At 36.9% G+C, this 14767-nt stretch overlaps 1 protein-coding gene across 1 annotated transcript in view; it reads left to right on the plus strand.

Annotated features, from left to right (window-relative positions):
- The window catches only part of CngB (Cyclic nucleotide-gated ion channel subunit B), a 117769-nt gene that overhangs the window by 91283 nt on the left and 11719 nt on the right, over window positions 1-14767 (plus strand). The window contains exons 10-12 of the mRNA XM_067151273.2: window positions 1200-1359; window positions 8074-8255; window positions 14426-14589. Of these exons, the coding sequence (XP_067007374.2) occupies window positions 1200-1359; window positions 8074-8255; window positions 14426-14589 (506 nt within the window). The remainder of the gene's footprint in view (window positions 1-1199; window positions 1360-8073; window positions 8256-14425; window positions 14590-14767) is intronic.

Here is a 14767-nt window from a genome sequence, read left to right on the forward strand (position 1 = left end):
AATGGAAAATAACCAATATTAATGTTGAATCCATTGTTTATGTGTCACTAAGACAAATTGTGATGCTCTGGATACCATTTAAGTCCATGTTCAGACTCCATTGAGATGGGGGTGCTGAGAGGAGCTTAAGTGTTGTAAATAGTCTAAAATTACCAAGATTAGTGTTGAATCTACTGCTTTCTGGGTCGCAAGGCTGATTGGTGACAGTCCCAATGAAAGTTAAAATTGTGTACATCATATCTATAGCACGATGGCAAATACCTGTAGTTATCACTTATTTGTTTGAAAGGATCAAATACCTCCCAGTCAATTTTAGCTTCCACGAGAACAAATTTTTACTTGAAAATTAAATAATCTACAACTTGAAATCAAACACATATAGGCTAAATAACTCTAAAACTACACAACTGATCATAAAATCTACATCTTAAAACGGAATTTTATAAAAATTCACTTCACACATAACTAAATGGTAATACAAATCTTAAAGGTAAAAATTCAAATACTACCCAGGCAATGCCGGGTACCATTAGTTACTTATATTTAATCATTTAAAGAGTACACTTGTATTTCAGCAATTATGGCCAAAGATAAAAGTCAGATCTGTTTGTTAGACTAAGGTACCTAACTTATGTTAAACTGCAAAGTACTGAACATAACCAACTGTGACCCATTATGCAGAAAGGGGCCTGAAGTCAGATGTTTCATTTTCAAACTTTTTGTGGTTCTAAAATGGGCATAAGATACTGAGCATTTAAAAAAAGAGTTAATGCTTCTAGGTGCAATACTTCAGAAGATATTAATTATTGACAGTTGCTGTTAAGAAAACTGTACTTTGCGAAAAACGCAATAACAGCTTTCACTAATTTTATTACCAACTGTACAAAGTTTTCAAGACATTGAGTGGTGAAGACTCTTACTGCTGCATAACTTAGATTGCTAAGAGCAATTTTTGCACCCCAGACACTTTTGTTCATCTCTGCTGTAAACCTTCCATTGCCGACTTAGGGTCCCTTTCCACACAACAGGTCACATATGTGCATGTGTAGGGAATCAAGAAATGTTTGGACTGGTATCCCATCATGGTCCATATGTAAGAGGTGGTTGACAACTGCAAGTCTTTAAACATTTCTCTACCCAGATCAATGTAGTATTAGGAAAAGATTTCAATTAGGCCTTCTTATTCCCCCTTTTAATAGATGCGGGATATTGCTGCAACAGCAACAAGAATACAGACTGAATACCGAAAGTTGGTGGATGAAACTCTGCAATTCATGAGGCGTCAAAATCTGCCGCAGAAATTGCAAGAACGAGTCAAACTGTGGTTCACATTCACTTGGGAACAACAACATACTTTAGGTGAGTATCACAGAATTAACAAGTCAGGAATCCTTGCTTGCTTTTTGTACATCATTACTGAATCCTTCTGTTAAAATTGGAACCCTAACTTCATTGGAATATATTAGAAATGGCTTTAGAAGATCTCCTCTCTTTTGACCCTCAAGAAGTACCTAACATGGGTTGTTGGTAACGTCCCATGTGCATCTCTTCAGCTGGCATACGCAATCATATTTAGTTACTGTAACATTCGGTACGTTTCAGGGTGATGTTGATCTAGAAGAATGTATGACTATGCTTCAGTACATGCATTATCGCTGCTAACAAAGAACTTCCTTAACACGTGGGATGTTACCGTACATCCAAGGGACTGCTAACACAAGTGTTAGTACCTTGTAGATTTCACTAGTTGGTTCTTGTAACAATATATTCTCTGCTGAGTGATTTGCGTGGAACCTTGTGCACAGCTAGTCATTGACAGGTAAAGATGTAGATGTTTTTTTATAACTGTCATGCTTATTTTTAGAGTATATGAAAATGTTTTCCTTTTCTTTATTTCATTGACTTATTTGGTACATTTGTTCTATAAAGTATAAAATTAGAAGTTTTTCAGTGTTATAGTGGAGATACCTTTGATAAATGCACTTGTAATAAAACCATTTTCAACAAAAGAAAATCATTATTCATCATACCAACAAAATAAAAACTGGGCTGACTTTAATGCTCCATGTGACTACTGGCATTACAAAAACTAGGTAGAGCTTCTAGAGTGTTGGAAGGCTCACCAAGTGAGTTTCCTCTCACACAGCTTGTCATCACTTCTGTTTTCCCTTATTCCTTGCATGATCCAATAGTGTGTATTTTTATTACTTGTTTAATAGTGTGTTTTTTACAGGTATGTTATAGTGTAATATTCATATTTAACTTGTGTGTTCAACAGACTGAAAAGCTTTTAAGTTACATTTAAATCCAGCTAAGGTTGGATACAGTACTTTACACACGTGAAACCTAATCCAACCATGGTCAGATATGGGAGCAAATGTGTTAAGTTACAGCCCCGACATTTGCCTGATGTGAAAATGGGAAACAACGGGAAACAATCTTTAGGGCTGCTGACAGTCATGTTCAAAACCATTATCTCCCAAGTGCAAGCTCACAGCTACATAACTCATTGCACCCTTCACCTTCCCTGCTACCCTAGCTTTCCCCGTGCACATTTTGGTGCCACTTCATTCCAGCCGAGCTTCACTAAACATTTGGCCAGTCTCTCAGAGATGACTCTCTCTTCTTCACAATACAGTGAATGCCTAAAGTGTTGGGATGACTTTTGTGTACTGTAAGGTAGACTAGATACCACCAACAAGTTCCTTGTACCTGCCGAAAACTCGCCCAAACTTGTCCAAACTTTTACCCACACATACTCGACTTGCCTGTCTCTGTACCCTTCCTTATGTGTAATGATAGGCTATCACTCGCTGACAAGTATTATTGTCTTCTTCAAAACTCAGTTTTTGTTTGTTCATGGATGGCTGTAGAGGCCAATCTTGAAGACTCAGATTCTCCCGCTTGTTGACATATTCTGGTGGAGGTTGATTGTGAAGTGTTACTTTTCTTCAGACTTTCCCATTATTTCATTGTATTGTGCTTGTAAGCTTCTCTTTTCCAACATTGTCGCTCAAAGTACTGAGTTCCTTCCAAGATATTATGGTGCTATACTGTACAATCAATTTTTTTCCCCCCCAGTTGTCAGTTTTAATTTGCCCTTTCTTTACATAGGTTTTTCTTCATATCTTTATAGCACTTCTTTGGTCCTCCATGTCATATTTGATCATCCTTTAGCTAGGAATACAGAATTAGTTTTTGCCAACAGCATTCAGGCAAACGAACAATGTGGCCTGTCCAACAGAGTTGGTGCTTGATGATTATGGAATACTAGTGGAGTTTGCTTCTTCTAGAACACTAATGTTACTGTACCAATCTTTCCATTTCTCTCTCAAGATCTTTCTGAGGCAGCATATGTAAGAGATGATATAACAATAGCTTGGTACCCATAAAACTTTGTCTGAGCACTGATATTATGATTATCAAAGACCCCCAGAACACCAGATTCATACTCTCTCAGTTTCTGATCTCTACTGTATACATGAAGAACAATCATTAATTTTCTTGTGTTGCCACTAATGCCCAAGTAGCTCTTGTATTTAGAAACTTTAATTCAGTGTCGGATAAAATGAATACAACCTTTGACAATAAAGTTTGATGAATAGTTCTGAACTATCAACATAGATGAACAATGCACGACAGTGACCTTACTGTCCTTCAAAATAGTCCCCTCCCATAACTGTGCACTGCTAAGATCGGTGATACATGTCCTGGAAACATTGCAAGAAGGCTTCCTTTGGGATGGTGTTCAAAAGCCTCGTCCTATTTCGTTGGATGTCAGGAATATCTCAAATCTCTTTCCTTTCGAAAAACAAGTTTGAGTTTTTTTGATACGTGAATTTTCGGCTCTGACCTTTTTCCGATGTAGAGATCCCCGAGAACGCTATTCCATGCTTTGCTGTTTCAGTTCAAGGTCGTACCTGAGACACCAGGTTTCATCCTCGGTGACAATACAGTTCAAGAAATTTGGTGTCGCATATGCCATTTCAACAAAATCCTGTGAAGCCTCTAAACGTCCCTGCTTCTGATCATCAGTCTAGTGATGTGCCACAAGACAAGAATACGTTTTCCTCTTCCCTAACTTCTGGGTAACGATTTGTCGCATGAATTCACGGTTAATCTGCAGTTCATCCGCTATCATGCACACAGTTAATAGCCGATCGTTCGTGATTAATGTCCTCATCTTCTCAATGTTTTTGTCACTGACGGCGGTTGCCGGTCTTCCGCTACGGGGGTTGACAGAAACACTTTCTCAGCCTCCTCGAAAATGGGTGAACCACTCGTACACACACTTCAAGGACATTCCTTGATCTTCATAAACCCGTACCAGCATCGAATGCATTTCTTCCAGTGTCTTGCCAAGCTTAAAACAAAACTGTACATTGATCTTTTGGTCGTTCGTGTTCCTGTTCTCCATTCAGAACCAATGCACCAAACACGCACTGTGTCAAACAGGTCTTACACGGCACACACACGATGCTCAACTGAACAACGTTGGGATTAGGTGATCAAAACCTGCTGATACACAGGTGCAGCATTGCGTGTCACCAGTGTTGCTGGATCGACCATTCTGACTTCATTCACTGAATTTTATTGTCACAGGTTGTACTTCCTGTAAGAAAGACTGAGAGACTAAATCTGTGAATATGATCCCTCAGTGAGTGTAAGTGTCCGCTCTTCTGATGAAGTTGGAAAGCAGAAATGAGCTTATTGGAGACTGAAGAAATAAATCTAGAACAACTGGAAATTATGAGAACAGAGGTCATATGTGTGAAGACAGGAATGTATGAAGATGTGAATATTGCTCTGGTTATTTTGTATTTGCTCCTTCTTTCTGCTGCTCCCTCTTTACATACACTGGTTTGTCACTGTGCTTGTTCTATTATAAGTTACTATTCACATTCCTATCATTCTATCTATGAATTCCTTTTTAGTTAATATCACATCGGGCGAGGTACCTTCCCTTACTTTATACAATATTTACTCCAAGGAGATCTTTGCAGAAGCTTTCATTGGTCTACACATTGTAACAATTTGATGACTACCAATAAATAATAATAAAATATCATAAATAAAAATATCTGAATAACTTAATAAAATCATAGGAATAATTAAATTAATAAGCATAATTAATCAAAATGTCCCTAGTATGGGCGCCAGAGTTCACCAGAATGGATCCCTTGAATTTAGATAGAGCATGATAAACTTTATATCCCAGGGCGTTTACATAATGCTGCGTACTGGTACATCTGCTGCAGGCCTTACCTAACCTCCTTAAAATGACTAAATAGGTAGGAACTGCACCTAGGTTCATCAATAACTCCACTGATTCTAAAATAGCTAACTATATTCTTAACAAAATCCGTGCATGAGCACCTTATCAACACACAAAATTATACATACAATACACACATAAAATATTGCTGGAAGACTCCATATTTACAACAACAACAATGAAAACAGTGGGAAAACAAAAGTGAGAACTAAACTACCATTTGTAGATAGTCCGATGAACAATGTACATACATGTAGATAAATACCCTTCACTGTCTCTGTATCAATACTGCTTGCCAATTCTCATAATCAGCACTTATAACATCACACAGATACTGTACCTCGTAATACTGTGTTCACAGACTTTAACACTTTGTTGCAAAGATATATACATTTGAGCAACACACGCTTATTGATCCTGAACATAAATTATGGAAAGTCTGAGATAGCTTTCACCAACATATAATGCCTGGCTGCCACAAGTGCTACAATACTTAATGTGTAATCACTCCACAATTTGTTGATCAGCCAATTTCTACGAACATAACAAGACTACGTTCCACGAACGTTTGAAGTCCAGTCCATTGTAGCCGTGTCACTCGAATACCGTATATCAGCACTACTTCCTTCCCGTGCAGTGTGTCAGTACTCCCTCTTGTCCGTACAGAGTGTCAGTTGTGGTTCTCTTCCGTTGTGATGTCGAAGTTTATACAAACATCCGCTTCTCCCTTCCCCTCAGATGATACGTCTGGATTGGTCCTTGCCAGCCAATCATGAGTGATCCTCTGTTCAGGGTTGCCCTCAACTTCTTCATGCTCCCAAGACATAAACAACCGCTGGGGTATATCACATGACTCATAGAACTTTCCTAGTACAATAACATCAACAAACACATCTCATCAGACACTGGGATGCCCGCATGAGTCATACGAATTACCAGAGTCCAAGATAGCAATGTTTTCCCACTCATGCAAAACAAATTACTCATGCTACATATATGGTTACCTTCCACCTTACAAAGATTAATGACAAAATATACAAATGAAATACTGATGATGATGATGATGATGATGATAAATCGAATACTGACAATATCATCTCTAACTTCTACATACAATGCGAGGGTGTGATATATGTACTATCACAACATGGGCGAGAAAACCAACAGAGAGTACATGAAAAATCTATAGTACCCAGACGACATGGTCCTGCTAGTCACCAACCTGAGAGATCTGCAATTACTGGTGGCCAAGTGAGATCTCCGAACAAAGTTTCCAGATTAGAACTAAATACTAAGAAAACAAAGTTCATGACAATAAGCAGCACAGAATATGCTGGTCTGTGATGGCAGGAATCAAAGAAATTGAGAGAGTTGACAAATTTATCAACCTGGGAAGCAGTCTCAGTGCACAGTGGTATTATGATGCAGAAATCAAAGCCTGAATAGAAATTGCCATATCAGCTTTAATTGACCCTTGCTCTGCTTCAAAGCTCTGAGCCTATCAACCAAACTGCGCATCATCAAGTGTTACATCAATACTATTCTGTTGTATGAAGCACAGGCAGGGACACTAACACAAGAAATTGAGAGGAAAATAGACATTTTCAAGTGTGGATCCATAGAATGCTGCTCAGAATATCTTCAACGGACCACGTAATCAACGTCGTAGTCTTGCAGCAGATCGGCCATGATAAAGAGCTGATGAAAATCATGCAGAAGCAGGAACTTAGAATGTTTTGGACATGTCATGCAATATGAAGAGAAATATCAAATACTCTAACTCATCATGCAAGGCAAGATATTTGCAAAAAGAAGCCCTGGCCACTGTCTTATCTCTGGCTGTAAAACCTCCATCAATGGTTTGAACTGACATCTGCCAAGCTGTTCCAATGATCTAAGAAGAGAACTACAATAGGCTTGATGATCACCAATATCTGGACCAGACTTGGAAAGGGGTAGGAATACACCCACAGGATAAACACAATGACAACTTGATATGGGCAGAGACCAATGAAATGGAGAAGTACGGACCAACAGGAAAACTCACTATGTTCTGAATGCAAGTTCACAGGTATGCGACTCAAACCAAGTAGCCAACTCTCTCAGTACAAATATTATTATTATTATTATTATTATTATTATTATTATTATTATTATTATTATTATTATTATTATTATTATTATTATTATTATTATTATTATTATTATTATTATTATTATTAAATATGTTAGGTGTATAGAGTTTCCTCTCAGTTCTGTGTATTATATTTATATTTCTAATTGTTTATACAGAGGATTTCTAACTTAGTGTTTACCCAGGAACCAATTATTTTGAAGCCTAAATCATGAAATTATAAATAGGATTTTAGTGACACGTGCTTGTGCAACTTAAACCATGAGAAATATTTACTAAGTGAGGAGAAGAACTTGGAATCGAAGCACACTAATTAGAGGTTTTGCTGCATACACTTCTTTGATGTAACCTTGGCTTATTTGATTTACTGTATTAATAATTTCATTGTTATTGCAATACCAAATTCTCCCTTATACCTTATGCAATGATTTCTTAGTTATACTGTAAACACATCTAATGTAACATGTTTTATGCAGTCAGTAAAGTATTATTATTCCACCTTATGCCATCCATTTTAACTGGTGGGTTACATATTTTTATGAAGGGGACAAATTAATATGATAGCTATAGCTACTCATACTTATGTGTCTACTGCAAATTTTTCTTGTTAAACTTGAATTCCAATCGTAAATCATTGAACTGTATTATTTTTATATTTTCTCAGATGAGAGACGCATCTTAGACACTCTTCCTGACAAGTTAAAAACAGATGTAGCAATAAATGTACATTTCCACACCTTGAGCAAGGTGCAGCTATTCCATGACTGTGATGAGGCCCTTCTGAGAGACTTGGTTCTTAAATTACGATCTGTCATCTTTCTACCTGGAGACTTCATCTGTCGCAAGGTGCGTACTTTGTTGCAATACAGCAGTGTTTTTGATCATGGATTATCAAAGAAGTTCTGAAATTATTTTAGAGAAGTACTGTATGCATGAGTATTCCATAAAAGGTTTCACAAGTTCAACTGAGAAACTTCACACATGATCCACTAAATATGCTAGACACTGCACCATTGATTTTGATTTCAACAGACATCTCCAAGTCAAAAATTAATTGCTGATTTCATTGCTGTTCCTTGCTTTCTCTAACAAAGCAAAGCAATATGAATTTCTTGCTAGTGCTGGTCCATCATGTCAAAATCTACTGAGTTATAGACCAATTAAGGTTTGTATTGAATAAGACCTAATACCAAACCAAAATGTTCAAGGTAGTTAACTGTAGGTTACCGATGTTTCATCCAGAATATTTCATCCAGGGGTGTTAAATATATGGCCTTTTTTTTTTTTTCTGGGTAGATCTGAAACATGCGCCATGTTATTGAAACATGCTATCTAGCAAGACCGTCTCCCTAAGCATGTTGGCTGGATGATTCGGACTATGTAGAGTTTAGCTTGCATTAATGAGATGGTGGGTTTAACCCCTACTATTAGCAGGCATAAAGATGGTTTTCAGTGGTTACTCATTTTCACACCAGGCAAGTGCTGGGGCCGTACCTTAATTTTAAGGCCACATTTGCTTCCTCCCCAGTCCTAGCCCCTTCCTATCCTACAGTCGCCAAAAAACCCTGATTTAGTTGGTACAATATTAAACCACTAGCAATAGGAAAAAGACTCTCACACAGGGCAGTGTGATTAATGAATGAAAATGAATGTTCAGAGAGATATGTACAGTATAAAGTATTGTCAAGGTAATGTAAATTACATTTCTAACTTTTGTACTTTCTGCAGAATTTTGAACTCTAATCTTGTTAAGTGTGAGGTACAGAAAGTGGCTTGCCATCAACAACCATACAATAAATATCAGAAGAACTAGGTACCTACTAAGATGCTCTCAGATTATTGCATTTGTATAGCTAATAGTTTTCTCATGGAATTTGTGGGCTCAAAATCATACAACGAAAACTCACATACCTTTCCTTTTCTTCTCCTGGTACACACATTGATTGAAACTTTGATTAAAGAAGCTCTTAGTTTTATCGGACCTTTTTTTACGAATTTTATGTGGGTTGGGATGGATTTGGCCCGATTTTATGGCTGGATGAGCCTCCTGGTGCAATCCTAAATATGTATTGAATGTGGAATTTTTATGAGGTAGTTAGTAGTGTGGTGCATTGTACGTAAATGAAGAAAAGTTTATTATAACAAATATGAACACCCAGTCCCCCGGCGAAAGGAATTAACCTTAAGTTGTTAAAATCCCTGGCCCAACCAGGAATTGAACCCAGGACCCTCTGAACTGAAGACCAGTATGCTGACATAGACAACCTTTCATTGTTAGCCATAGACACTGGAACACATAGCATTATTATTCACATAATTTACATAATCTTTTGTAATAAATATTAACTTCAAATACTTTTGCTATTGTTGAATCTTTGCACAAAGAACCAGGTTAGTTACTTTCCATTCTAGATTTCACATAGAACTAGAAGTTTTATATTTGAAATTACTTAGTAACAGTGTCTGTTTTTCTTCTTCTTTTAAATAGTACCCAAGTTCTCCAAGTAGAAAATGCTGTTTATTAAATGCATTGCTTCATTATTGAACCTAACAGTTACTTTTTCCACAATGCTCATGTGTGTAAAACATTTTTTTTAATAAATCCTGTTCATTGCTTGCCAGCCATGCAGTATAGGGGTAGCATGCCTGCCTCTTACCCAGAGGCCATAGGTTCAGTTCCAAGCCAGGTCTGGGAATTTTATCTGGATCTAAGGGCTGGTTCGAGATCCACTTGGCCTACACGATTACAACTGAGGTTCCATCTGACGTTAAGAGAGCAGCCCTGGTCTAGAAAGCCAAGAATAACAACCAAGAAGATTCATCATGCTGACTACACATCACCTCGTAATCTGCTGGCCTTCGGGCTGAACAGTGGTTGCTTGGTAGGCCATGGCTCTTCGGTGCTGTTGCACCATGGGCTTTGGTTTGGTTTGTTCATTGCATACAGTTTAAAGTTGTACTGAAAACAGATAAATTTCTGGCAATATTGAGACAGGAAAGGGAAATAATAAAATCTTATTTAATGTATAGGCTCAATATCTGCCTGGTGTGTTTATGGAAAACCTGGAAAACCATCTGCAGGGCTGCTATAGTGGGTTTTCAAATCCACCTTCTCCTAAATTCAAACTTACTGCTTGGTGATGTACAGTATTCTCGTTTTTTGACATATACGGTACCTGGAAAACAATCTGCAGAGATAAAAGAGATGGCATAATTAACACTCGTGAGACCTCAAATACAGTATAGTGAAATCCATATCAATATTACGTGATAAACAGAACTAGAGAGGGTACAGAGGAATGCAGTTCAGTAAGTGATGGGGTACCATAGAATCATTATCAGCATCAGTAGTATGCTAAGGAAAATTTGGTGGGAAAAATTTATTGTAAAGGAGGTTGAGAGCAAGAATGGTGTATGTGTGGGGGAGGGGCATACCGTTGGTATATGCTGGGGAAAGTGGTTTTTTTTTGCTAGTTGCTTTACGTCGCACCGACACAGATAGGTCTTATGGTGACGATGGGACAGGAAAGAGCTAGGAGTGGGAAGGAAGCGGCTGTGGCCTTAATTAAGGTACAGCCCCAGCATTTGCCTGGTGTGAAAATGGGAAACCACGGAAAACCATTTTCAGGGCTGCCAACAGTGGGGTTCGAACCTACTATCTCCCGAATACTGGATACTCGCCGCACTTAAGCGACTGCAGCTATCGTGCTCGGTTTCAAGTTGCTTCTCATCGCACCAATACACATAGGTCTTACAGCGACAATGGGATAGTAAAGGGCTAGGAGTGGGAAGGAAGCGGCCATGGCCATAATTAAGGTGAAAATGGGAAACCACGGAAAACCATCTTCAGCACTGCTGATAGTGGGGTTCAAAACCACTATCTCATGAATGCAAGCTTACAGTTATGCATCCCTAACCACAAGGCCAACTCACTTGGTTAAGGATATTATAAAACATAAAATAACTATAGGGATTTATAGAGGTACATTTAAGCCAATGGCACAATAAGTGAGGGGAAATATTCATTTATGGGAAGGGGCAAAATTGAATGGAACAGCTTACCAATGGATATCTTCTGCCCTATCTGAAATATGTGAATTCTCTCAAAACTAGTTCATAGCAGGAAAATGTAGGAGCTCAGCAGGTGACCATAGTATGAATAATTTTATATTTTATTTGTGGTTTATATAAATATGTATACTATTTATTTTATAATCCCTTATGATTTTATCACTAGAGAAAGTACCTAACCCATTTGCAAAATAAATTGAAGGGCAATCGATTGACCCATCAGCTGGAGTTGAATACTAACATTCTTGTCAAATGAATGTGTGGTCAATACAGGTCTAAAAAGCTCATAACATCAATCCTTCAATATTCATTCATATCTGGATCCACTAGCCCAAGTTTTGATCTATGTTTCTTTGTATAAGACCTTTAACATTTATCCCCTATCTTTCATGTTCTCACCCTTAGAGATACTGAAGTTGGATATCAGCTGATACTCAGATGTTGGGAAGCATCAGGCCTTAATATTATATAATCAAGTGGTGCTGGTGGTGATTATTGCTTTAAGAGGTACAACTCGGAAACACTAATCAGTTGGGGGGGGGGGGAGGAGTCCAACCTTTTAAAACATGAAGTTATTGGCAAAAGAATGACCGTGAAAGACATTAAAATGAGACATCCTAGGCCTCACAAACCTGATAATGTTGGGGTCTGGAATAAACAAGAATTGACCTACGAAGGTCAGATAGCTATGATGAAAGTGTGGCGCCTGACACATGTAAGTGAAAGCAATGTCAGACTAACCTGATAAGTTGTAGCTTTCTATTCATTTCTTATACATACTATACGTTTGCACTTACCTTTCTTATCCAAACATAAAATAGGACTAAATATAGAAATAGTATACATTCATAATGATGGGTGTAAATGTTTGTTATACTAGCTGTTACCCACGGCTTTGCTTGTGTGGATTTCTTAATTTGGTAAAAGTAATTGATTCTCGGTACTGTATAAAAATCCCATAAGTATAAAATCTCTCCAAAAAATTGAGTTTCATTTACCCCAGAACCTCTTTGTAAACCATGGCTATGATTTTTCCTTTTAGGGCTAAGATGACCAGGCTACTGGTAGAGGTAACTCTGGAACATGTGACGTGGAACTATATATGTGAGAAACAGCCCTCTCTCAAGTCAAAAACAAGAAAAAAAGAAAATATGTATTTCTTTATTATTAAAGGAGATTCCAAATACTATTTCCACATCTGTAACATCTTCAGTTTTTGAGATATAAGTATCCCCATAAAAAGAAATCAACCCCTTTATCAGTCCTCCCCCTGACCCCTCCTCCTTCTCCTATGTGGATTTCCAAAAACAAAAGAATACATTGTTTCTTTATCTTTAAAGGAGATTCCAAATACCAATTGTTATGTCCATAACATGTTAAGTTTTTGAAATATTCTAATTTTAAAAATTCACCTCATTTTCACTTCTTTTAATACTCTCCCACCCCTTAGATGTATTTTCTGAAAACAAAATAGTACGTGTTTCTTTATTCTTAAAGGAGATTCCTAATACCAATGTTTACATCTGTAACATGTTAAGTTTTGAAATAGACTTATTTTAAAAATTCACCTGCTTTTCCAATTCTTTTCAACCCCTTAAGTGGATTTTCCAGAAACAAAAAATATGTATTTTATTTTTAAAGGAGATTCAGATACCAATTTTCTCATCTGTACCATATTCAGTTTTCAGATATATGTATCCTCATGAAAAGAATTCAAATCCTTCTTCACTTCTTTTCACCCCCACCCCCAACAAGTGGATTTTCTGAAAACAAAAATACATGTTTCCTTATTTTTAAGGAAATTCCAAATACAAATTTTCATGTCTGGTACATGCTGAGTATCTTAAATATTCTGTATATATACTCATTTTAAAAAATTACCCAATTTTTCAATTCTTTCCACCCTTTTAGTGGATTTTCCAAAAAAAAATTTCATGTTTCTTTATTTCTAAAGGAGATTCCAAATATCAATTTTCCCATCTGTAACATCCTCAGTTTTTGAGATATAAGTCTCCTCATAAAAAGAAATCAACCCCTTTTCCGATCCTACTTGTGCTCTTCAACCACTTTAAATGGATTTTCCAAAAACACAAAATTAAATGTTTCTTTATTTTTAAAGGAGATTCCAAATACCAATTTTCACGTCTGTAATATTTGTTCAGTTTTCAGATATAAGTTCACAATCAATGGATTCAACCCTTTTTTAGTCCTTTTCACCCCTCTCCCCCTTAAGTGTTTTTCCTAAAACAAAAAATATGTATTTCTTTATATTTCATGCAGATTTCAAATATCAATATTTACATCTGTAACATGTTTAAGTTTTTGAGATATAGGTACTCATTTTATAAATTCACCCTCCCCCCTCCCCGTTTTCATCCTTTTAATGACGGAATATCCAAAAAATCCTCCCTTAGTGAGCACCTACATTCATTTCTTTATGTCCAGTAGTTTTGGCTCGGCGATGGTGAATCGGTCGGTCAGTCAGTCAGGACATATTATTTTATATACATAGTTTAATATATAATTTATGAGAGATGAAGTTATTATGCCAGAAAATGGTATTCTCTCAGGAGACTAGAGTTCAGTGGTTACCTACACGGAAACACCCTATATTTCTCCTACCTTCTGTCAGTGCAGTCACTTACATTTTTAAGTGAGCCTTGGCTTGTGATATAGAAGTCTGTTGATACCTATTTTTTTATCACTATCATACCACTAAGCGGAAATCCTAGGAGCATTTCTTGTACATCTGTGTATTGTCAATTGTATTACAACTGTCAATTTTTATTACTCTGTTGATACTTTAGTGTTATAATGACAGAAATTAAGAGGCAGAACAGGATAGACTGTTTTGAAACCTTATTTAGAACTCTCAAATCATTCCTAGAAATATCTTTTTCAATGTGCTAGTGTAATTCTTTTTTCAATATGATTAATTGTCACAGGGTGAAGTTGGCAAAGAGATGTATATCGTGAAGCTGGGAAAAGTTGAAGTGATGGGAGGAAATGATAATTCTGAAGTTTTGGCAACCCTCACTGAGGGTTCAGTTTTTGGTGAGATCAGTCTGCTGGCTCTTGCAGGAGGAAATCGCCGCACTGCTACTGTCAGGTATTATTTCTAAATACGGTATATATTTATCTTGCATCATTTTGTATTAGCATTCCTAGCATATTTGCATTTTAACTTGTTGGTAAATGAAATTTCAAATTGTTGAAAGTGAAAATGATCTTAACAAGATTGGCATAGAATATCACCTGAATGTAATATTCATTGAAACAATTAATTT

Source organism: Anabrus simplex, chromosome 7, assembly GCF_040414725.1.
Source record: "Anabrus simplex isolate iqAnaSimp1 chromosome 7, ASM4041472v1, whole genome shotgun sequence".
NCBI lineage: Eukaryota > Metazoa > Arthropoda > Insecta > Orthoptera > Tettigoniidae > Anabrus > Anabrus simplex.